The 22002-nt window shown below is 61.4% G+C and overlaps 1 protein-coding gene across 1 annotated transcript; it reads right to left on the bottom strand.

Annotated features, from left to right (window-relative positions):
• Positions 1-1743: 1743 nt before the first annotated feature.
• EXOC3L4 (exocyst complex component 3 like 4) lies at positions 1744-11960 on the bottom strand. Its single transcript, XM_034938212.3, has 11 exons — positions 11399-11960; positions 9233-9887; positions 7934-8045; positions 7583-7705; positions 7134-7234; positions 6900-6980; positions 5059-5173; positions 4415-4534; positions 4175-4327; positions 3445-3566; positions 1744-2267 (listed from the first exon to the last, which is right to left on the bottom strand). The coding sequence occupies exons 1-11, from the start codon at positions 11790-11792 to the stop codon at positions 2075-2077; spliced, it is 2169 nt and encodes a 722-aa protein (XP_034794103.2). The 5' UTR covers positions 11793-11960; the 3' UTR covers positions 1744-2074.
• Positions 11961-22002: the final 10042 nt, after the last annotated feature.

The raw sequence follows: 22002 nt of genomic DNA, 5'->3' as shown, positions 1-22002 counted from the left end.
CAACCCCAGGGTGCCCAGGGCCTTCCCGTAGGTGGGCCTCTGGGAACATGGGGTCGCAGGGAGGCCAGGCCCCCGGCCTTATGGCTGGCTCTGACTTCACCCTCCCCAGCCGAGGAGGCACTAACAGCACCCCCATTTCACAGCTGGAAAAAAAATGAAGCAGTGAGATAAAGGAACCTGCCTGCATTCTCACAGGTGAGAAGTGGCAGAGCCAGGACGGAATCCCCTCCTTAACCCCACAGCCCTGCCCCAGGACCCTCCGGCTCCAGCCAAGTGGCTCAGTGAGGAGCCTGAGACAGAAGGGTGGGGAAGGGGGTGGCAGGGGCTCCTTGGGGAGAACCTGACCAGGACCAGACCAGGCCAAGCCCTCCCTTCTCCCCTCCCATGCACCCTGCCTGGGACACTCATGGCCACCAGGTCAAGGGTGGGGTCAAGCAGGGGACAGGCTGACCTGTCAATCACCTGCCCCCTCTTGGACCCCTCCCCTAGGAAAAGACATGCCCCTCTGGCCCCTGGCTGGGAGGATCCTGAGCATGACGCAGTGCCGACCTCTTCTCTGCCAGCCTGTTTTCCCATCAGGGACGGGACCGCTTATTGGCACCAGCATCACATACCTGCCCCCACCCCAGCCCTGGAGATGGGGAACCCCAACCCTCCCACTTCCTCATTCCTGCCCCACCTGCCCCACCCTGCCAGGGGAGGTCTGGATATTCCCTTGCCCCGGCCTGCCCTGCTCCTGACCTCCAGCCCTGGTGCCCCCATGGAGGAGGGCACTGCCCCAGCACTTGCTCCCAGAAGAGACAGACAAGCCCCAGGCACTCAACCCCCAGGCTCTAGGCCCCAGCAAGACTCAGGCTCCAGGCCCCAGCCCTGGCATAGGAACCCGGGCAGGTCTGCCCGGGGAACTGCCCCCTGACTGTCCACAGTGCAGGGAGGGGGCCTGGAGGGAGTGGGGAGAGACACGCCCCCTGCTTGCCTGGCACCACAGCCTTTCAGACTCCTTACCCTGTCCTCAGGCGACCCAAGTTTGTGGAGCTCTTGGAACCTTGGCCCACCTGCAGTCACCTGCCCCCCACTCCCGCCAGGGTCAGGGTCAGGCCCAGAGACACTATGGGGGCCCACTGTGGAGGGCTGGGAGGGGCACCTGTCACCACCTGCCTCAGCTGCTCTCTGGAAATCTCCCCATCTCAACTTTCAGCCTCCCCAGCCAGCCCGGCTGCCAATGCAAATAGGTTTCCCAGCACCCCAGCCCGCAGGCTGCCACCAAGTTTCAGCGGCAGCTTTGCAGAGAGAAGCGGGGATGCAGGTGCACGCTGGAGCAGTCTCCTTACGCTTGCCTCCATTGCTGACACCTCAGGGTCGCCCCCGGACACACGCTCCATGGGTGACACACCCCCTGCAGTAACTTGACAACTTCCACTGCTGAGAAGTCCCTCCTACATCTAACCCAAATTCTTCAAGCTGCAGAACCAGCCTTATCCTCTTTTTGTCCCCAGGAAGCCCCGAGTCTGCTTTGGCTGGGACAAGGCTGACCAGGCACAAGGCCAGTGGATCCGGGCCGTGGTGGGGGCAGCCACAGGCATGGGCCTTCCCTGCTCTGGACCTGCCTCAGTCTTCCCGTGGCTTCCACAGGCATGAGAGGGCCACCCACCAAATAGTGTCACCAGACAGCCTCCGGCCTGGCCCTTCAGCACACCGGGACCCAGGCCTCCCATCCCCTGCTCACTCCTTAGGGAGGCACCATTTTAATTCACATTTATTTTTTAAATAAATACTCTGCTCTTCACTGTCAGACTGGAGGGTGAAGCTGGACAGTCGGGCGGGAGGCCCCCCCTGACAGGCAGCATTGAGAGCTCTGCGGCCCCAAAACACTCCCCTCGACGATGCCTGAAATGCCTCCTGCACGGCTGCTCCTTCTGGCCTGACAGCTGCGCTTGGCTGCTGACGACAAAAATTCCCTAACTGCAGTGTCAGAGTTGGGGGCAGGGCCCAGAGTGACTCCCTGGGCTCCTGGCTGACCCCCACTGACCACAGCTCCCTGCCAGCAGCCGGCCCCCCCTCGAGCCAGAGAGAACTAGACGCAGGTGATCAGCACAGCCATGGCACTGGGCACCTTGATCTCCTCGAAGAGCACGCGGCCCCGAGGGGCCTCCGCACCCGCCACCCCAGCCGCAGCTCTCAGCAGGTCTTGGGTGTGCTGCAAGAGATGCTGGTTCCGCCGGCGGCCCAGTCGGCGCAGTGCCAGAATGGCCAGTATGTGGTCCCGCCTGCAGAGACATGCGGGCACTCACTGCAGATCTACACCTCCGCAACACCCCCAGCCCCAGGATGAGGCGAACCCATGGGCTTGGGAGTTAGTATGAGTCACTCTGCATTCCAGGATGGTCAAGGAGGTCACATTGACTGAGGCCAGGAAGAGCTGTGCTGGGGGAGGGGGCAGAGCGTGGGCCTGGGGGACACCATAGCTGGGCTTGAAGGGGCACAGGAGAGGGGTGTGCAGAGTGGGAAAGAGCCCACGCAAAGGCGTGGAGGGAGACCTGGGGACCGGGTGGAGAGGGAGGGAGGGAGACCCAGGCTGGAGAGAGAGGGAGACCCAGGGACAGGGTGGAGAGGGAGGGAGACCCAGGGACAGGCTGGAGAGAGAGGGAGACACAGGGACAGGGTGGAGAGGGAGGGAGGGAGGGAGACATGGGGGCAGGGTGGAGAGGAAGGGAGGGAGGGAGACATGGGGGCAGGGTGGAGAGGGAGGGAGGGAGGGAGACAAGGGGACAGGGTGGAGAGGGAGAGAGGGAGACCCGGGGACAGGTGGTGGAGAGGGAGGGAGGGGGTGATGCAGCTGTGGGTGGACAGGGTTGGGGAGTAGTTGGAGGGGAACTCCCAGGGTGATGTAAGGGCCACTCTCTCTGAGCCACAGCCTGGAAGACAGGCCTGCTGGGGATGGGGAATCCTTCCCCACCCCATGGCAGGGTGGCCTGGGGAAGGGGATGAACCAGGGGCTTTCTGTGAGCTCCACATCCCAGAATCTCCAAAAGAATGGACTTGGAGAGATTCCAGCTGGGATTTCCAAAGGCTTGGATGACTCACCGACCCCCCAGCACAACCCGGGATCAAAACCTCCTTCCTCCTGACCAGGTCTCAGAATCCCCTGGCTTTCAGAGAGGGCTTTCTCCCCAGGGGTGGGGGGTCCGCCTCCCCCTCAGATTCCAGGACTGGAGGTGTGTCCACCCCCGGTGGGGCTGATGGAGGATGGCCAAGAGCAGATTAGGAGAAGGGGCTCTCTCCATTCCCCCTCCAGCCTTGAGGGTCTGAGGGTCCAAGGCCTACCTCCTGCCTCTGGTCTTCAGGCCCCTGGGCAGTCAGGTCTGGGCTGGGGTTGCTCCAATACCAGCCCCCTTGGCCCTGAATCTCTGGTAGGAAGCTAGTGGAAGCAGGTGGGGTACACACCTGATGTCGGGGTAGCTCCGGATGAGAGTCTCCAGGTGCCGCTGGATGTCGTCTTTGTAGGTCTCGCCCAGGATCTCAGCCACGCACTGGATGGCTTGGTCCAACCATGTGGCCTCGGAACCCTGCGAGACAGAGCCACCACCTGCCCCAAGAGCCCTCTCCCCACCCCTGCTCCAACTCCTGCAAGAGCGCGAGGTCAGTGCAAGGTCAGCCCTCCCGCAGCGTCAGCCCTCCTGTAGTCACTCTGGCTCGGTGCCGGGACTGCCTCCCCCAAAACAGAACGGGAGCGTGCCTGGGCACTGAGGGCTCATGGGCTACACAGCCTTCATCTCCCCTCCGATCCCATCCTGCTTGGACAGGAAAACTGAGGCCAGCCTGAAAGCGCTGCTAGGGGGCAGACGAGGGGTGTGCAGGGGCGCTGGTGCCTCCACTCTGAGGGCTCTGGCCTGAGGTGGGGGACACCTCCCAAAGGCCCTGACCGTGAGATGGGGCTGTGACCCTCGCCCCTTCCCCGCGCCCCTGCAAACTGTATGCAAATGTATGCAAAGTGCCGCCTTCCCACCTGGTTCCCTCCACCCCCCAGCCCCACAGGCGCCCCAGTCCCTGTTCCACCTGATCCAGAGTGGGGAGAACCACTCCCGCCAAAAGCCCTCCCGGCGCTAAGGCCCTAGTCACTGTCACCACTCCCCACACAGAGATGAGCACCAAAGGGCAGTCATGCCGCCCCTACCAGGCCCTGGAAGGTGTCGCTGATGGCCTGGGCATCCAGGCTCATCTTCTGGGAGCCATGCATGCGCTCCATGCCCCGGAACCGCTCCCGTGGCCTCAGCGCCCGCGCCAGGTACTCGCGGACCACGAACCGGTGCACCTCCTGCAGAGTCTCCTGGGCGGCCCAGGGTCAGGGTCAGGGTCAGGGTCAACAGCCCCAATCCTGGGCACAGCCCTGCCGGGGCCCTCCCCCTTGTGGTACCTGTGCCCGCGGCCGGGCCACACGCTGGAGATGACCGGCAAAGGTCACCACCTTGTCCATGAGGGGATGCAGCCAGTCCTGCGTCAGCCAGTCCCTGGTGCACACAACCCTGAAGAGCGGCTGGGGACAGAGGGGCTGGGAGTCTGCAAATGTGCACTACGCCCGCAACGTAACCCCTCCCTCGAAGCCCAGTGTGCCACTCCTGACCCCTTCCCTCCTGGGTTTGGGGTGCCATTCCCTCTCCTAGCCACAGGTTATGTCACGAGCCCTTTCCCAGAATGCCTCTCCCAGGCCCCAAGCTCTAGGGGCAGGGTTTGAGTCTGTGCAGTCAGATCTGCTCAGGGCATGCCCTGGAGAAGCCTTGAGGGACTGGGTGAGGACCCTGGGCCTGGATCCGTGGACCCACCATCCCAGGCTTCCGGGGTGACCACTAAGAGCTGGAGACTGAAGTGAGAAGGCAGGCGTCTCCCAGCCGCCCCTGCTCAGCTGGGACCTCACCTGGGTCCCCTGCCCACTACCCTACACACACACCCATGAGCTCACCCTGGAATAAATGAATGCTGTGACCTGGGCCCCCAGGCTCTAGGAAATAGGGGGTACCTGCTGGGCATGGGAAGTAGGGAGAGAGGGCCTATCACAGTCACCTGCAACTCACGCTGCAAGCCCTGAAGCAGGTGCTTCTGGAAGCTGCAGGTGGCCGTCACCAGGGGCTTCTCCAGCTCCTCTTGGGTTCCTGGGAACCTGGAGAGAAGACTGGTCCTGGGGAGGGGCCAGGACCAGCGATGAGGTGGGCAAGGGAGACCAGGCTGGGGAATAGAGCCGGGCACACAGCTCCACTCACTTAGACTACAATGTGAAGGGCAGCCCATGGGGCTCCCCATTGTAGCTGTCTGCAAGCAGAGTCAAGTGGGGGACAGCACAGAAGCCCAGGGAGCCAGTCACAGAGGGGTGGGTCAGGGGTGGCTGACCCGTTCCCCTCTGGCAGCTCTGGGACAGACCTTCCATCCCTCTTGGTGATAAACAGTGCGGCATAGCCATGCCTGGAACATACCCTACCCTGAGCCTCATAACTGCCCCCTGAAGGTGACAATGTCCCTATTTCACTGTTGAGGAAACTGAGGGCCAGGCTATACGCAGTCCCCGCAGCCAGGGACACAGTAGAGCAGGCTGGAGTTCCATCAAGGGTTTGGCCAGAGGCTGCCTACCAAGGGGCAGAGAATGCTCCCTGGAGCTGAAACCCCAGGGTCCCAGCACCAAGGACAAGCCTGGCACAGATTAAGGACGAGAGTGTTGGAGAAGCAGTGCCTGATGGTCATGCTTTGGATTTAGGCAGGCCTAGTTCAAGTCCCAGCTCCACCACTTCCTGGCTGCGTGGCCACGGGCAAGTGGCACCTCCTTTCCAGGCCTGTGCTCTGCACGTGTGCGTGGGTATACTGCGCTTGGGATGAGACGTGTCAGGCAGGGAAGGCACCCACAAAGTGCCTGGCACTGACAAGTGCTCACAAAGAGCCAATGGGAACTGAGTCCCCTGAGGCATAGAGTTCCCACACCACCCCAGGGAGCAGGTGCTCTGATCCTATTTGACAGGTGGCAAAAGAGCCACAGAGGGGAGGTGGCTTGTCCCAGAGCACACAGCCAGCAGGTGGCACAGCTGTTCTTTGAAGTCAGACAAATGAGAAGTACTTCGGGACACTAAAATTTACACACTTTTAAAAAAGGATGAACCCAGATGGGGAGGCTCAGTCTGTGCCTCTGGCGCTGCCGCATCTGCTGAGGCCTGGCCTGGAGCTGAGGGCACGGAAGGCCAACAGCCACTGCCAGCCCACAGGGAGGGCGTCTGCCTTCTGGGGACACAGAGACCCAGACCTCACCCCAGCAAAGCCCAGGGTGCAGGCTGAGGGAGGCTTCCCAGAGAAGGAGGTGTCCCAAGATGGAAGAAATGCTGCCTGGGATGAAGGGAGGGGAAAATGGAGCCCAGGGCAGCAGGCAGGGAGCTGGAACCCCTCGGCCTCTGCTCAGCCTTGAAGAGCCATCCACACTCCCACAGGGCCCCTGCTCAGATGGACACACACACACACACACACACAAGACACACGCATCTAGGCTCTGACACACACACCACTCAGCTCCACCCCTACACGCACATGCATAAACACCTCTTAGCTCCAACACACACACACACACACACACACACACACAGCCCTCAGCTCTGCCAAACACGCACACACACAGCCTCAGCTCTCCACGCATGCACACACAGGCACACACCCTCAGCTCCATCACACACGCACACACACACCCCAACTCTGCTACACACACACGCACACACACCCCTCAGATCCACCAACACACAGACACAAACACACACACACACTCCTCACCTCTGCCCCCTCCACGCGCGCGCACTCCCCTCCATCCAGGTTCCCGGCGCTCGCGCGCCCCCTGCTGGCCACGCCGCGCCTGCACAGGAGCGGGCGAGCCCTACCTGAGCTCCTCGCAGGCGTTGATGTAGGCGCCCAGGTGCGGCTCGCTCACCGCCTCCGACGCCAGAAAAGCCTTTTCAAACCTGGGGCGGGATACACAGAGCCTTTGGGGACCCTCCCTAGCTGCGCGATGACCCTGGGTCCATCCTCCCAATCAGGTCCCTACGCAGACTCCTCCCTCCCACCTGCAGAGCACACCCGGCCAGGTCGCTCCCCTACTGAGGATGCGTCCGCACCTGGGCACGAAGAGGCCGAGCGCCCGCGTGCAGATTCGCAGGGTGGTGGCCTCCAGCTCCGCGGAGATGGCGCCGGCCGCCTTCACGTGCTCGGCCACGAGCTGCGAGCGAAGCCCCGCACTGAGCGTGCCTCCCAGCCCCCGACCTGAGGCCGCGGGTCCCCTGGTAGCCCCCGCTGCGCCTCCAGCTCGCCCCGCTGTGCCTGTCAGTCTTGGCCCCTCCAGCTTTCAGCCGCCCAACCGGAGAGTCAACTCCCGCAAACTCCCATCCAGCAGCCTCCCTGCCTGTCGGCGCGCCGGGGGTCCCCGATTTCCCCCCACGTGGGGCCTCAGGCTCCCATCTAACGGAAGGGTTGGTTGGGACAGGATAGGAATTCGTTCTGGATATCGCCACCGTGTGCGTGAGGCTTGAACAGACGCCCCTTCTCAGCCCCTGCTCCCGGGCCGCACCATATGGACGTCCATGGACAGCGGCGCCTGGTAGAGGCCCTGCAGCACCTCGGGGACCTCGGCGGCCGCCCAGTGACTCTGCTCCAGCTGCAAGATGCTGTCGAAGCAGCTTGCGATCTTGGCCTGGGGGGAGAAGGGATGGGCCGTGGTGAGACCCTCCCAGACCCCGTCCCGCGCCGTCCGGGATGAGGGCCGCCCTGTCGGGTCACAAGCCCGCGCCGGGGGCCACAGGGTGAACCAGAGCCAGCTCTGGCCGCCGATAGCCTGGGCGCCGCACATCCCCCCAGGGCCCGCCCCCTCCAGCCTGGCCCGCCCAGCCTGGCCCGCCCAGCCTGACCCGCCCGGCCTGACCTCCAGGAAGCTGGTGTAGTCGCTCTCCAGTCGGGCCCACACGTCCGGCGCCAGGAGCGGAGGCAGCGGCTCGGCGGGCAGCGCCAGCCCCGGGGCGCCCAGGAAATCAGGACTGGAAGACAGGGCAGGGGGCTGGGGGCGGGCGCGGCTCTGATGCGGCAGCCGCTGCCCCTCTTCTGGCCAGGCTCAAAGTCTAACGCCAATCCCGAACCTGGGCATCTGTACACACACACACACACACACACACACACACACACACACACACACGCCTCTAGGCTGCCATGCCACACCCCCTCCCCGGAAGCCTCTGACAGCTGGGTTCCTGCCTTCCTGCAGAACGCTGAAGGACGGCTACCCAGATGGCACTCCGCCCTCTCCTCAAACACAGCTCAGGAATCGGCCACCCTCCAACCCACAGCAGGGAGGCCCACAGCAGGGCGGACACAGGTCTGACCCCACACAATTTAAGGAGCAATTTAAGGAGTGCGGGACTTCAGGCAACCTCCCCCACCTCCGTGGGCGCTCCTGCCGGTGGGGCTGGGAACCGCTCCGCGGGGAAGGCAATCCATCCTCATCCCAGGCACAGAGCGGGAGGTGGCCGCTCCCCGCAGGCTGTACCCTGAACCCAGATGCCCGTCTGGCCTAGCGGGGTGCCCTTTTCTTTTTTCTTTTCTTTCTTTTTTTTTTTTTTTTTTTTTTTTTTTTTTTGAGACAGAGTCTTGCTCTGTCGCCCATGCTGGAGTGCAATAGCGCGACCTCGGCTCACTGCAACCTCCGCCTCCCGGGTTCAAGCGATTCTCCTACCTCAGCCTCCGGAATAGCTGAGATTACAGGTGCGTGCCACCATGCCGGGCTAATTTTTGTATTTTTGTAGAGACGGGGTTTCACCGTGTTGGCCAGGCTGATTTCGAACTCCTGACCTCAGGTGATCGGCCGCCTCAGCCTCCCAAAATGCTGGGATTACAGGCGTGAGCCATGGCGCCTGGCCAAGATGTGCCCTTTTCTGATGCGCCCAAAGGCACCTGGTGGAACCAGCACAGGCCCTACTCCCATGGGAACCTCCCCACGGAAACTTTTCAAATTCTGGAACTGTGTATGGGTGACCCCTAGAAAACCTGGGGCGGGAGCGCCCCACGGCCTAACCCGCCGAGGAAAGCATGTCGAAGCCGTCAGCTCTCAGCCCTCTCCCAGGGAGGGAACAGAGAAGAAAGGTCCGGTGCTCCTCAAAGCCGGCTCCCCAAGGCCTGCGGGGGGAAGCGGCAGCTGTCCTCGCCACTTGGCGCCCTGGCCGAGACTCACCTGCCGTAGACGTTGGCGGCCCAGTCCAGCAGGATATAGAGCTGCTCGCAGCCGCGGGCGTCGCGCGCGAGCTCCTGGAGGCGCTGGGCCACGGCGCTGTGGAAGGCACGCAGATAGACCTCCCACGCTGGGAAGCCGGCCGCCGCATACGCGGGCTGCACCTCCTGCCGCACCTTCTGCAGGTCGCGGCGAACCAAGCCGCCCAGCTCGGCCAGAAGCTGGGCCAAACCCGACGCGCCCTCCGCCTCCCCGAAGGCCCACCCGGCGCCCGGCCGCCGCACGCGCTCCTGAGCGCTTCGCCGCACCGCCTCCTCCCAGTGCTGGCGCCAGCGGCGCGGCGTGCGCAGGAAGTCGCCGTCGTCGGGGGGAGAAGGGTGGGCCGCCTCCTCCGCGCTCACCACGCGGGCCAGCTCGGCCAGCGCGGCCGCGTCCACACCGTCGCTGTCCAGCGTCTCGCGCACGATGGCGCCGATCTCGGATGCCAGCCCGTCGTAATGCAGGCACACGTCCATAGCGCGCCGCGCGAAGGCCGTAGGGTCCTGCTCAAAGGTGCGCGAGGCCTTCTCGGCCACCAGCAGCGTCTCCAGGCGCAGAAGCTGTTCGAAGGCCGCCAGCAGTTGCCGTTCAGTAATGAGGTCGGCCACGGATTTGCCTTCTGCACAGGCAGGCGAGAAGGGCGGTGAGAGGGACCGCCCCAAGACCCCAACCTGGACGAAGACCTGCAGGCCACGGCTCAATCCATCGGGGCTGGATTGTCTGGCCTCTGGCAGATGCCCCAGCACAGCTGAAGGCCTGCTCCAGGAACAACAGGCCCCAGCTGCCAGGAGCCCTCCCTTAGAGTCACCTTTGAAGAGGCAGAACCTGGGGCCCCAAGCCTGGCTGAACAGAGCAATTTGGGTCAACCCCTACCTTCCGCCTGGATCCCACACCCACCTTCCACTCCTGGCTGAGCCGGACCTGATAGCCTCATGCTCAGCCCTGATTGCAGGTCTAATAGGGTCGGACGGAGCTCAGGCAGGGCGTGTCCTGCCCATGTCCAGCTTTACATTCCTGCTGCTCCCCACTCTCCGCCAACCTCCATCCGACAAGAGCTCTCCACCTCCATGTCCCCCTCTTCCCACCCCAGTGTATCCTCCTCTGGGCAATCCCCCTGACCTCCCCTCCTGGTACCTCTGCGAGCCTTGCACCCTCTGCAACCCTGTGATCAGCTGTGTGCATGGCCCTAGTTTGACCAGGAGCCAGGCTGTGAAAGGCCATGGAGAGGTGGGGATCTAGGGCCATGCATATCTGGGTTCAGGTCCCATTCTCCACGCTGTGAGACTTGAGGCAAGTCACTCCACCTCTCTGAGCCTCACTTTTCTTATCTGCCCAATGGGGGGGCTCCCATTGCAGAGATGCTGCAAGAATTTAAAGTGCAATTGTCCAGCTGGGCATGGTGGCTCACGCCTGTAATCCCAGCACTTCAGGAAGCCAAGGCAGGAGGATTGGGTGAGCTCAGGAGTTTGAGACCAGCCTGGGCAACATAGCAAGACCATATCTCTACAAAAAAATAAAAACAAATTTAAAAAATTAGGCCAGGCACAGTGGCTCACGCCTGTAATCCCAGCACTTTGGGAGGCTGAGGGGGCGGATCACGAGGTCAGGAGCTCAAGACCAGGCTGGCCAATATGGTGAAACCCCGTCTTACTAAAAATGCAAAAAAAAAATTAACCAGGTGTGTTGGCACGCACCTGTAGTCCTAGTGACTTGGGGGCCTGAGGCAGAAGAATCACTTGAACCTGGGAGGTGGAGGTTGCAGTGAGCCAAGATTGCGTCACTGCACTCCAGCCTGGGTGATAGAGTGAGAGTCAGTCTCAAAAAAAAAAAAAAAAAAAAAAATTAGCCGGGTGCAGTGGCTTACACCTGTAGTCCCAGCTACTCAGAAAGTTGAGGTGGAGGATCGCTTGAGCCCAGGAGGCCAAGGTCGCAGTGAGCTGTGATTGCACCACTGCATGCCAGCCTGGGTGACAGAGTGGAGACCCTGTCTCAAATAAATAAATAATTGCACATGTTTGGGGGCAGGGTTTGGGGAGCTAGGGAGGACAGCCTTTCCGGAAGCCTCAGCTGAGCTGCCCTGACCTCTGGCCCATTTCCTTTCATGCTTAGTGTTGTTTCTGAGGCCCTTACCTGCCTCGGGTTTCAGTTCCTCAGACGCTGCCCCAGTGGATGCCTGCTGGCTGACACCATTCATGACCCCCGAGGGCACCTCAGGAGTGGCCTGGGAATGGCCGGTAGCTGGGCCCTCATCCAGGGCTTGCCGGAAGGACCGGAACAGGGAGCAGGAGCTTCGCCGGAACAGGCCCGTATCCTCCTTGGAGACCTGGGTCAAAGCCCGCTGGCTGGCCCGGGAGAAGGCCTGCCTCAGGGAGCCCAGGCCCAGCCTTGTGCCATCCTTGCGGTGGGCATTGGGCTCTTTCCTGCTGCTTGTTCGCCGGGAGCCGTGAGCTGGAGTCTGTGGCTCCTCAGCCTCCTTGGGACTCTGCAGCTCCAGCCCAGGAGTGTCTGTCTGTGGTGATGGCATCTTGGCAGCAGGAGAGCTGGGGGCAAGAAGGAGTGGCCATAGGAGCAGATGCAGAAACCTGTTGTGGCCCTGTGGGGCCTGGCCACACCCAGGGGCTTGGTCAAGGAAGGCTCTCCAGAGGAGGCAGCCCTCAGGCTGTCAAAAGGAAGCATCACCAGGCCACTCTCTTGGCGAGAGCCCTCAGTGTGCCAGGCCGCAGCTGGGCACGGAGATATAGACAGCTGCTTCCATCAGGAGCCTTTCCTGAGACCATCCCCCAAAAAGGGTCTCCGCAGGTGCCCACCGTCACTTGGCCTCTGCCAGGCCAGACCCTCCCATTAGAATTGGAGGAGGGCACTGACATGCAGATTCTGGGGCCCAGTCCAGACCACAGCTCACAGCACCCGAGGGCAGGACCAGCAGCCACATCTAGGCCTTCCCAGATGTTAGGTCCTGAGGCCTAAAACCCTCCCCCCAGCCCCCACCAGCTCCTTCACTGCCCTCCAGGTCCCTCAGCTCACCCGCCTTCAGCCCAAAAGGCCTGACTACTTTGGCTCAATGGGGAGGGCAGGGACCCCCATGGGAGCCCACCCCCTTCCCTGGGTGTCACAGAGCCCGCTGAGGAGGTGTGGGGCCTGAGGGCAGTGGCCAAGGCCACCCTGCGGCTTATCATGGCCATGCAGCCACAGGGGCGGCAGAAGGAGGAGCCTCGGGTCTATATTTAACCAGAGACTGGGGGGGTTCTCAATGCTGTTTCCCACCCATTGCCTCTCCTCCTCCCCCCACTCCTCTCCCTCTCCACCATAGCGTGCTCTGGCCCCTCCCCAACACAGGAAACGGAGGGGGTGTCCCAGGGACATGCGGGTGGCTGAGCTGCGGCTGCTCCTGCTCCCCCAGGGCCCTCGGCACCCTGGCCTGCCAGGCTCCACCCACAACCCCTTCCAGCATTAGGAGCTGTGTTTGCTTTCCTGGCTTTAGGTTGGGAGAGAGGAGGGGCCTCCCACCCACCCCATTGCACAAGCTGGGCCATGGGTGGGGGAGGGCATTAGGCCGGCAAAGCCTCACTTGCCTCTGGGAGAAACTGGGGCCAAAGAAGGGCTGGACCTGCCCCTAGCCCAGCCCCAGGGCCCCCCACCCAGGTGCCAGGACCAAAGCACCCGCCTGACCCACCACCCAACCCTTGGGTGACATCGGGCAGGAAGTGTGACTCCCCAGGCCCCAGTTTGCTGGGGTGGAATGACACCAAGGTGGGCAGGGCCCAGACCCCCACCCACCCTCGCCCTCCAGCAAGGTGCCTGCTGGGCCCAGCTGCAGCCTACCTACCTTCCTTGAGGTTCCCAGAGGCGGCTAAGCAGCCGGATGGAGGCCCGAGGAAGGAGAGACAGTCAAGTGATTGATGGAACTTATCAGCCCCGCCCTGGCCACAGGTCGGCGACTTCCCCCAGCACCAGGGTTCAGGGACCCTGCCTGATTCGGACTCGACCCACACTTCAGGGCGCCATCTGTCCCAGCCTCCACTCGCCTCTCTCTCCCTGGTGCCCCTTCATGCTTGGCATGGGGGCTGGCGCCCAGCAGGGCAGGGGTGTCGTGAAGAGAACAGTTCGGCACATGCTGCATCCACCCGTCAAGAGGACGGAGGCCGGGATGTGGGGAAGGACAAGCCAGGCCCCGCCTTCTTGTTTGGGAGAACTCACACTTAGTAAGCACCTACTGTGTGCCCAGCTCGATGCCTGACACAGATCAGCTACTGTGACAACAAAGTTAGGGGGTGTCATTTGCCCATTTCACAGATGAGGAACCTGAGGCTCACAGAGGGACAGAGTCTGCCCCTGGCCGCGCACCTCAGGCTGGGGAGCCTGCTTGGAGCTGGGAGCAGAGGCGGGACCTGCCATGTCTCCACCCCCAGGGAGTCAGAACTGCCGCCCAGAAGCCCCCCTCCCGGCGGAGAGACCCAAGGTGTCAGCAGGTCCCAGAGTGGGGTCAGATGTGGAGGTCCTCTCCCAGGAAGCCCAGACGAAGGCCGGGTAAGGAGGGGCAACTGCGCGGTGAATCTCTTAGGAGGTTACATAGGCAGAGGCTTGGGGGTCACTCAGCCTGCTTTTGTCCCAAACCAGAACTTCGCTGAAGGGCCAGTGAGGTCCCCAGATGGCCTCTCAGCCTCCAGCCATGCCACCTTCGACCCTGCAGCTCCCAACAGCTTCCCAAGCTATTCTCGACCTTCCCAAAGCAAAAGTCCAGCCAGGTCACTCCCCTGCTTTAAGCCCTTCCGTGGTTCCCTCCTGCCCGAGCCCCACAGCCAGGCATCCATCCTGGAACCTCCTTCCTCCACCCCCACCTCCCGCTGATGACACCTCACCAGCTTCCCCTGGGGTTCACGGACAACCTGCACCCCACCCAGCTTCTTCTCTGTCCTCCCAGCTGCACGCCCAGCCTCCAGCTTCCCCTCCGGCCATTCCCTTTCCTGGCCCCTGTTTGTTCTCCAAACCTGACTTGGGTTTCAGGACCTCGGGGTTCAGATGCCTTGCACCACCGGCGGTCACCATCTATCTGCTCAGTGGGTACTCGGCACTGTCCCTGTGATGATGTGGCCCTCCTGCACTGGGCTGGCAGCCTCTGTCCATCTACCCCCGTCACCCCTGAGCACAGCCTGGAAGCAGGGGGAACATCGGTATCAGGGTCGCCCTGCCACCCCCGGCTGGCCTGCCTGCTGCCATGCTGGCGCCTGCGGGGCTGAGACCTGAAGGCCCCTCTCAACTCCCCCCTCCACCTCCCAAGGCTCTCGCCTGGCCTGTCCCTGTGCCTGCCTCCCCACACCCCCATGGACTCTCTCTGGCTCTCTTTTCTCTCTGCGTCTCTCTGTCCCCAGTGCCCGGAGAGTCCAGGGGGCCCCGGCTCCTATGCTGCCGCTCCCTGATTGCAAGGCCCCGGAGACTGACGCCTGGCCTGAGCCCCAGGTCCCACTCTCCCCAGGTCAGGCTAATACACCCTTTGTGGGGCCAGCAGCAGGGGCAAGAAACCACCCAGAGACGCAGTCACTGAGAGCTCCCACCCTGGGCCACCCTAGCCGTGTCCGAGAAGTCAAGTCCGAACTTCCCCACCCTCCCTACACCCAGCCTCAGCTTCTACTCCCCGCTTTCCCCTAGACCTTCCCTCCCGCAGCTGCTCCTCATCCTCCCAATCACTCTGCAGTGCTCACCCACTCCCCAGCCTCCCCAACTACGCTGGGACTGGGCCATCGCTCCACTCCTCAACGCTCCAAAGGAGCCTCTGCAGGTGACTGCCTGTACTGTGCCCTGGGCCGAAGCCCTGTGCGGGGCTTGTCCCCTCTCACTTCCCCACCTGCCATCCACCTTCACCTGATCACAGCCTCTGAGCTGCTCTCCTTCCCAGGCCCCCTCAATGCTGCCTCCTCGGATCAGTCATAAGAATCTTGCCTAGCACTTAGACGGTCGTTGGCCAACCTCCCCAACAGCACTTGGGTTTTCCTGTTGAGAGGGGGGACTGAGACAGAACTAGCTGGATTTCCTAGTCCAACTGAGAATGCCTAAACCTAGCTGGGAAGGTGACTGCATCCATCTTTAAACATGGGGCTTGCAACTTAGCTCACACCCGACCAATCAGGTAGTAAAGAGAGCTCACAAAAATGCTAATTAGGCAAAAACAGGAGGTAAACAAATAGCCAATCATCTATCGCCTGAGAGCACAGTGGGAGGGACAATGATCGGGATATAAACCCAGGCATTTGAGCTGGCAACAGCTACCTTCTTTGGGTCCCCTCCCTTTGTATAGGAGCTCTGTTTTCACTCTACTAAATCTTACAATTGCAAAAAAAAAAAAAAAAAAGAATCTTGCCAAAACGTCAACCTCCTTTGTTTATTGTTTTTAGAGACGAGGTCTCGCTGTGTCACTTCACCCACTGCTAGAGTGCAGGGATGCGATCATAGCTCACCACAGCCTCAAACTCCTGGACTCAAGCAGTCCTCCCACCTCAGCGTCCCAAGTAGCTGGGACTACAGGTGCGCAACAGCGTGCCTGGCTAATTTTTGTATTTTTTGTAGAGACAGGGGTCTCATTATGTGTGCCCAGGCTGGTCTCAAACTTCTGGCCTCAAATAATCCTCCTGCCTCAGCCTCCCGAAGTGCTGGGATTACAGGAGTGAGCCACCATGCCCGGCCCTATAAACCTCCTTTGAAAGCTTTCCTTGCAAGCTTTCCTTTTCCTTCCAGCCCCTGCAAATAAGGAAAACGACAAGGATGTTTGTTCTCACCATTCTTACTCCTCAACATTTGGCTGGAAGAACTAGTTAAGGCAATAAAGAAAGAAAAATAAATAAGAGATGTAAACACTGGGAAGGAGCAGATTAAACTGTCATTATTCATAGGTGATATGATTGTTGGCTTAGAAAATCTGAGGCTGAAAATTATTGGAGCTAATAAAAGGGTTTAGTAAGTTTTGTGCATTGATTATGTAAATACAAGCAACACCTTTCCTATACCCTAGCAAAGCCTATTAGAAAGAGACACTTAAAAGACTTCCCTTCACAGTAGCAACAAAGCATAAGCCCCCTGAGCCGCCGCTGCCCTCGGAAGAAGCACAGCTCCATCCTTAGCTTGGCGTTCAAGGCCTCTCCTAATGACCCCTCTGGCTTCAGTCCCAACTCATTCCCTCACTCTGATCACTCAGAAGTACCCACCTCTCCTCCACACCTTTGCACAGGCCATCCTCTCTGCCTACAATGACCTCAGCCCTTCCTTCTTCAGTTGTCAACTCATTGAAGGCTCAGCAGAAATGGCTCCTCCCCCAAGAAGCCTTCCCGGACCAGCTGAGCCCATACCATGTTCGGCACCTCCTGCCGTGGGCCTGATCCCAGCCCTGGGCACACCTGCCATGACGGAGGGACAGTTACAGAGCCTGGAGACCAGGAGACCCCCAAGGCAGGGAGTGAGCCTGACTCAGCCCCCAGCCATGGCTAGTACTCGGCACTTTCCCGGGGAAACCAGGAAAGTGAATCTGACGCCTGAGCTTGAGCGCACGGGCATATACACACTTTTCTGGGCATCGGTTTTGCACATCTGTGTGTTGGCCTGAGAGTGTCTCCCTGTATGTGTGTGACTCTGCCCTGGAGTGTCCCCAGAGGGTCTGCCAGTGCTTCTGAGTCTGTGTCTGTGCCTGCATGCCCATCTTGGTGTCTTCTGTGTCTGTCTATCTGTGCTTTCTGCCTGGGTGTGTCTGCCTGTGTATCAGGTGTGTGTGTGTCCACTGTGATTTGCGCTGGCCCTCTGGCCTGGTCAGCCTGGGCTCTGAGTGAGGCCCTTGGCCTGGAAGGCCACACGCAGAGCCGGAATGGTCCTCAAGCCCGCCCACAGCACCCCATGCCTCCTGCTCCACCTGCCCAGAACATACCTGCTGAGCACGCAGCCTTGGCTCAGGAAGAACACAGCCCCCTGAGAAGCTGGCCCGTGGGGCCCTCAGAGCCGGGCCCTGGCTATGGGGCCTCTAGAGCAGCCTGAGCGAGTGACCAACAGCTGGGACTTCCCAGCCATGGTCAGCGCCTGCCAGGCCCACCCGGCCCCACCCACAGCCCTACCCTCCACCAGGACCCCATACTTTCACTTTCAGAGAAGTTCCCACTTCCTTTTCATTCCGGAGGCAGTCACTCCAGCTTTCCATTCCAGACAGCTCAGGGCTCAGTCCAAGGGTCAGAGAACAAGGGAGGGGAAGGCTGCGGAGCTCGGCACTCAGGGTCTCGAGGCAGCAGGGGGTGGACGCTGCCTGCCACCCAAAACACCACCAACCTCTCCTTTGCTCAGAGGCCAGCGGAAGCAGGCGCCGGCCTCGGGGGACACTCAGCCCACAGTGCGGGAGCCCAGAAGGACCCCTCCCTCCAGGACAGAGGCTCTAGCACGGGGCCAGTCCATCGAGTTCATCCCGAGACCCCTGCACCCTGCCTGTCAGAGAAGCTCACGGTGACAGCAAAGGCAGCAGTTGAGAGCCGCATGCCATTCCTGGGGGCTTCAGGAGCTAGAGAAAGGGATGGGGCCCTAGGGACAGACAGGACACACTCAGAAGTGAGGAGGGACGGCATCCTGGGCAGGGGCAAAGATGTGGAGGCGGGGCCCCACTCCCCACACAGGGGGTCAGGCAGGCAACGTGCCGCGGGGAGGGCCGCTGACGCTTCCCAGAAGAGGCAGCCTCACCCCTGCATAGGGGGATTCCGCAGCGAGCGTCTTAGGAAACAACTCAGGGAAAATCCAAGGAGAACAGATCCAGGCCTGTCCCAACCTGGGCTGGGGCCACCAGGGTGTGCGATGGGGCTGCTGCAGGGTGCTGAGGTGGGCAGAAATAGCCTCCTGCACCAGCATCCTCTGGCTGAGGGCAGAGGTGGCCCCATGCAGCAGCATCCTAGGACTGAGGGCAGGGAAGGCCCCATGCACCCAGTGTCCTAGGGCTGAGGGCAGAGACAGGCCGGTGCGCCAGCATCCTAGGACTGAGGGCAGGGACGGCCCCATGCACCCAGTGTCCTAGGGCTGAGGGCAGAGACAGGCCAGTGCACCAGCATCCTAGGGCTGAGGGCAGGGACGGCCCCATGCACCCAGCGTCCTAGGGCTGCCACAACAGGACCAGGGACTGAGCCTCAACAACAGACGTTTATTCTCTCCCAGTTCTGGAAGCCAGAGGCCCACAATCAAGGCATGTGTGGGGCTGGTTTCTCCTGGGGCTGTTTTCTGGGTCTGTGGGTAGCGCCCCCCCTTCTTCCTGGGTCAACACAGGACCTTCCCACTTCATGTCTGTGTCCATATTTCCTCTCATATGGGTTGGGGTCCACCCGAATGACTTAATTTTAACTTATTACCTCTTTAAAGGTCACATGTTTTTGTAAGGAATTTTCCAAATAAGGTCACATTCTAAGATTGGGACTTCAACATACGAATTTTTTTTTTTTTTTTTTTGGAGACGGAGTCTCTCTCTGTCACCCAGGCTGAAGTACAGTGGCGCGATCTCAGCTCACTGCAACCTCTGCCTCCTGGATTCAAGTGATTCTCCTGCCTCAGCCTCCTGAGTAGCTGTGATTACAGGCACGCACCACCACACCCGGCTAATTTTTGTATTTTAAGTAGAGTCGGGGTTTCACCATGTTGGCCAGGCTGGTCTTGAACTCCTGACCTCAGGTGATGGGACTGCCTAGGCCTCCCAAAGTGCTGGGATTACAGGCGTGAGCCACCGCGCCCAGCCCAACATACGAATTTTATGGGGGAAAAGCAGCCCATAACAGACTGGAAGGTGCCTGAGATGCTGCAGCACCATCTGCAGAGGGGCCAAATTAGACTCAAAGATGCCAGCACCTCCTCCAGGAAGCCCTCCAATTAACCACTTGAGTCACTACCCTGAGCCCTGGGTTCCCTCTGTGAAGTGGGGTGCTAAGAGTCCCACTTCAAGCCCGAGAGGTGCCCAGCAGCCCATAGGCCCTTCCTCCCAGCCCAGTCCCACCTGCTGGCCCGAGTTCCACCCCACCTGTCTCCAAAAGGCAGAGATGAGGGGTAACAGGGAATAAGCAAAACTGAGCAGAGACAGCCGGGGTCCAAGGTGGCTGGCTTCCCAGGGCTCAGTGACCTGCTCTCGGCCACGCAGGTGCCCAGAGAGGCCAGGACTGCGACCTAGGTCTCTGGCTCTGTGGACTGGGTCTTCCCATACAGCCAGGCCTTGGTGGACCGGAGACTTCCCAGTCTAATTCTCCCACCCGCCCCTCAGCTCCCAGGGCATGTTGGGGTCCTGGGACCTCCAATTATGGGTCGCTCCATTCAATACACAGGTGCCTGAAAAGCTGGTGGTGCCCAGGGCCTGGGGACTGCTCCTGGAAGTCCCCTCAACTCCCATCTGCTCTCCACAGGCACCTGAGCCTGTGCCCGCTTTTCAGCATGAGGCTGCAATGTTTCTTTCATGCTATGTCCATGTTTTCCCGAAGTTTCTCAGTAAAATCCCTTTGGAAAAACCCCAGCCTTATCTCAAAGAAGCCTGGGGCACAAGGTTGGTCTGGGGTCAGGAGAAGGCAGGGTGGGGGGCCATTAGGAGGGAGAGGCCTGGCCAGGGACACCCACCAGAGGGCAAGCCCAGCTCCCCACGACCTTGGAGAGGCACTTCAATCTCTGAGCCTCAGTTTACTCCTCCAGAAAATGGGATTGTCGTTGGGATCAAATGGGTTCACCTTGGCTGAGGACATGGCTCCCAGGTAGGGAAGGCCAGGGAGCAGGACCCCCACCACCAGATGCTTGCCTGATCTGGGGCTCACTGAGAGGCCAGGCTGTCACACCCGGGGTGTAGAAGCCAGAGGCGGCCGCTTCCACCCTCACTGCTGCCGGGACCAGCGTTAAGCGCAGCGTGAGCACCCAGAGGCCCAGGCTCCCTCCCTAACCGGAAGCGGCTGCGGGCAGCGGGCAGCAGACCACTCTGCCCCAACCCCATATTGCAGGGTTGAGGTGGGAGCCCGGGCGGTGGCCCCAGCCGACGCCAGGGGGAGCCGCAGAACGACTCCCGTGGGGCGTCCCCAGGTCACCGCGTGTGGGGGGGCGGGACGGGGTGCCGGGGACGGGACCTCGTTGGCACCGCCCCTGCCGTCTCCGCCCGCGGGCTCTGGGCGTGACCGGGCGGTCTGGGCCCCGGCTCGCGGTGAAGGGCGGCGGGGTGGGGCAGCCCCCCGCGGTCGGGCCTCTCCACCCCTGGCTCAAGAGCACGCAGGGTCCTGGGACCTGCGGTGGGGGTCGCCTCCGCCCAAAAGCTGCCCTGCTGGACGGGGCGCGCTGGCGGGGTGCTGTGGGCGCCCTGGGACTCCGCCCGAGCTCGGCCGCTCGGCTGTGTGGGTCCCGGGCAGCCGTGTTGAGCCAGATGTCATAATTCTCACCCCGGAGCCGTGTGGTGGGGATCAAATCTCAGTAAATGGCGTCATCGCCCACCCACGTGCCGGCCTCCCTGCACCCCACATCCCACGTGTCTGCAAGGCATCCTGCGAAATGTCTGTCCCCTTTCACAAAACTACCCCCATGTCCCCCATCCTGGTCAAGCCTCTCCCTCCCTGGCTTCAGGACCGATGGGAAGGACTGGAGGAGGACGGAGAGGACTGAAGGCCCGCCCCACCCCTCACCTGAGCTATAGTCCAGGGGAGGGCCCATGGGGTCCTGCGGTTTAAAACTGCAGCAGGCTGCCAGGCCAACTTCCGCCCCTCACCTCCCACCTTTCCCGCATTGGGGGGTTGGCTATTTTTAGAAGGAAGGCAGTGGGAGAAAGTGCATCTGAAAAGTGCATCTTCGTCCTGGAGGCTGGTGAGGCAGCGGGAAAGCACAGAGGGGCAGTGTCTCCTGCCTCCCTCCTCTCATGGGCCCCTGGCACACCTGCCCGGGCCACAGAAAGGCCATGGACTTGGCAGAGCTGACATTTATGGAGTGTACCACTGCCCGGCCCTAAGCTTCCTCATCCTGGCTCAGGCTGGCTAAGGGCAGAGGGCCAGGTTGGGGGGACACACCTGGGGAGGGGGCCCTGGGTTACACTCAGGGCTCTGCCCCCATGCCAGCTGCAACCAGGCAGCAGGGCTCCCCTCCTGTAGTAGAACAGAGTCCAGAGGCAATGTCGATGGACCCAGTGGAGGGACAGGACCCCCACATGGGGCAGGAAGAGATGCCTGCTCAACCAGCCTCTGATGCAGGTTCTGTGGCAGCCTAGTGGCTTCCTGACCTCAGGAATTCCCTTCGTAGCCCCTTGCCTTGAGCACCTCGCTTTGCACCTCAGTTCCCACACGTGTAAAATGGGACCTTCACGAAGATTTAATGAGATCCAACCTGGAATGGGGCGGCCCACCCCAGGCACCATCGCTGTGCTTTCCTACACCCAGGGCAAGTGGGTAGCAGGCCCTCAGGGTCTGGCCCTGGCCCCAAGGAGGCCCCACGGAGGGTTGGGAGGCCACCTGGAGGAGGCTGGTTCTGCCTTGGACAGCCTTGGCCAAAGCAGAGAGAGGGACCCTGGGCAGAGGCACCAGCCACAGAGCCAGCTCAGCCCTGCCCAGCCTGCCCCAGTGCCACGCCCAAGTGGTCACCCAAGAGGCGCTCTGGACTGGCCAGCCTGGGCTGGGAGCTGAGGCCCTCACCTGGAAGGCCACAGGCAGAGCCCAAACTGTCCTCAGTCCCTTGCATCCCCATCAAGTGTGCCTACTGGCCACCAGGAAGTGCCTTTATTTCTGCTTCAA

This window comes from Pan paniscus, chromosome 15, assembly GCF_029289425.2.
Source record: "Pan paniscus chromosome 15, NHGRI_mPanPan1-v2.0_pri, whole genome shotgun sequence".
Lineage (NCBI taxonomy): Eukaryota > Metazoa > Chordata > Mammalia > Primates > Hominidae > Pan > Pan paniscus.
This window is presented reverse-complemented; position numbering and strand designations above follow the sequence as displayed.